This window comes from Saccostrea cucullata, unplaced genomic scaffold (assembly GCF_032062105.1).
Source record: "Saccostrea cucullata isolate Sc308-1 unplaced genomic scaffold, CSIRO_AGI_Scuc_v1 ctg16317, whole genome shotgun sequence".
Classification (NCBI taxonomy): Eukaryota; Metazoa; Mollusca; class Bivalvia; order Ostreida; family Ostreidae; genus Saccostrea; species Saccostrea cuccullata.
Genome location: NW_026941230.1, coordinates 1 through 2051, shown reverse-complemented (window position 1 = coordinate 2051; position 2051 = coordinate 1). Strand labels below are relative to the sequence as shown.

The window sequence follows — 2051 nt, the reverse complement described above, 5'->3', positions numbered from 1 at the left end:
CATTGAGTAATATGAGTATATAGTTTATGGTTCAAATCTCTGGAATAAACAAGGTAGTTTTGAAGAGATATTTGTCTTTTAAAACATTTTCACACATTGTTAATGCATAAAAATGAAATAACACTTAAAAGCAAATAACAATATTATTTTTCTGGATAGAGGAAATTCTGTCAAATATTTTAAAAATAAATATACCAGTTATATTAGGTTGAAATGAAAACCAATTTTAAGCAAATAAAGGCAAAAAAATTAATCTATGTATTGGCTGCACAAAATACATTTTAAAGGTTTTGGTCTATAGTGTATGCTTATATGAGAAAACCAGAGAAAGTGGTAAGTGGGCCATCAGTGTAGTAACCTGTACCAGAGTAATATTTGACCCACACTGCGTCTCCCTTCTGAATATTCAGCACCACCAGATTGGGACCCGCGTCGTAATTACCGGTGAAAGCCATAATTCTAACCTTTGTCGATCCATTCAAGACAATGTCAACATAAATATTTTGTGAACCATAACTCTGAACATTCACGAAGAAGACGTACGTTCCACCGATAGGGGCAGTAAATATTCCGGTACTTGGGTTGTATCCATTTCCTTCATTGGTTATGACAGAAGGAAACACCATCGTTCCACTGTTCCATGAAGAATCGGAGGACGTCATTGAGGCAGAAAAACTTATCTTCTTTCCTACAGATATTAATTAAAAAGTTTATATATTATCCAACATATAGAAATAATGAAAAAGAAAGAGTACTCTCTGAATTGAAGATATTTTTATTAATCTTAAACAGATGTCCCCCAGACAAGGTATTCCCCTGGGAAGACAACTGGACGTACAGATACATAAGACCCTGATTATACGAAGACAACAAAGTAGAGCATTAGTGCTTTTATTTAAAAATCTTCAGATGCTTTACAATCAAGTTTTTAACTGTCACATAGTAATGCCTACTATGACGTCATAATAAGCGGAACGTAATAAGTCTCTGTGACGTAATTCTCCCAGCAGTTTTCACGGGAAAGTCAAACAATGCTTTGGTTTTAAAGTAGAAATAAAATGTTTTTCTTTTTCTTTTCTTTTCGTTTGATTTGGTTTCCAGACAATTTATAGAACGGGAAAACGGTAAATTGTCTCTTCCCGCATATATCTAAATGTTCACTAAGTTTAATTTGTCTGTATTGTGGGTTATTAAAATGCTGTTTGTGGACTCTTATCCGAGCTCTCAGTGTTGATATGTTGGTGGAGAAAAAGAACACAAAGATAACTACTGATATATATTACAAAGCCACCGATATACATCAGTATTTACACTTCGGATCATGTAATCCAAACCATACTAAGAGAGCGATACCATATAAACTGGCAAGAAGAGTTTGCACCATAGTAAGTGATGAAAGTACAAGGGATTTGGGACTAGAGGAATCAAAATCTTTTCTTGTGAAACGTAAATACCCTATACGACTAGTGGATGATGGTATATAAAAAGCTAAGTCTTATGAAAGAACATTTGAAATTGAATAAATTTTTACATCTTTCAATTCGCAATTCAAATCGCAAAAAAGTTGGGCAATTTTTCTTTTTTTCTGGCATGTCAAAATTTTCAGGTAAGCCCTAAAGTATTCTCTGGCTGCCCATTCAAAAACGATGCTATATGGCTGATTTTAAATGATAAGCAAGAGGTGAGCAATTTTTTTATCTATTGAATATTTACACATGAATGTTCAATGAATAAAAAAAAATAACTAATTCCTCTCAGAAGCATGCGCACAAGAATGGAATTTTTGCCATCTATTTTTAGACAACTTGATTGTCAAGTAACTTTTCAACATGTCGGAAGGACGTGAATGTACCCTGTGTGTATTTTGTAAAAGACTTTGGATACTTTTTTCTGTTTGTTTTTATGCTCATTTCTTCTTCGGATCCATCAAACTTGTACTGTCTCCAAAAAATGTCCCCTTTTGTAGCGTACGATTTGAGGCCCCCACTGCAATTTGATTGCACGTGTAAGTTACAAGTATTTGTCAATTTGAAACCATTTATTTACTCATT

At 33.6% G+C, this 2051-nt stretch overlaps 1 protein-coding gene across 1 annotated transcript; it reads right to left on the bottom strand.

The window, feature by feature from the left end:
• LOC134257471 (complement C1q tumor necrosis factor-related protein 3-like) lies at nt 1-754 on the bottom strand. The gene has a single exon (XM_062740084.1). It carries the CDS (start codon nt 660-662, stop codon nt 309-311), a length of 354 nt encoding a protein of 117 aa, XP_062596068.1. The 5' UTR covers nt 663-754; the 3' UTR covers nt 1-308.
• Between the last annotated feature and the right edge of the window lie 1297 nt (nt 755-2051).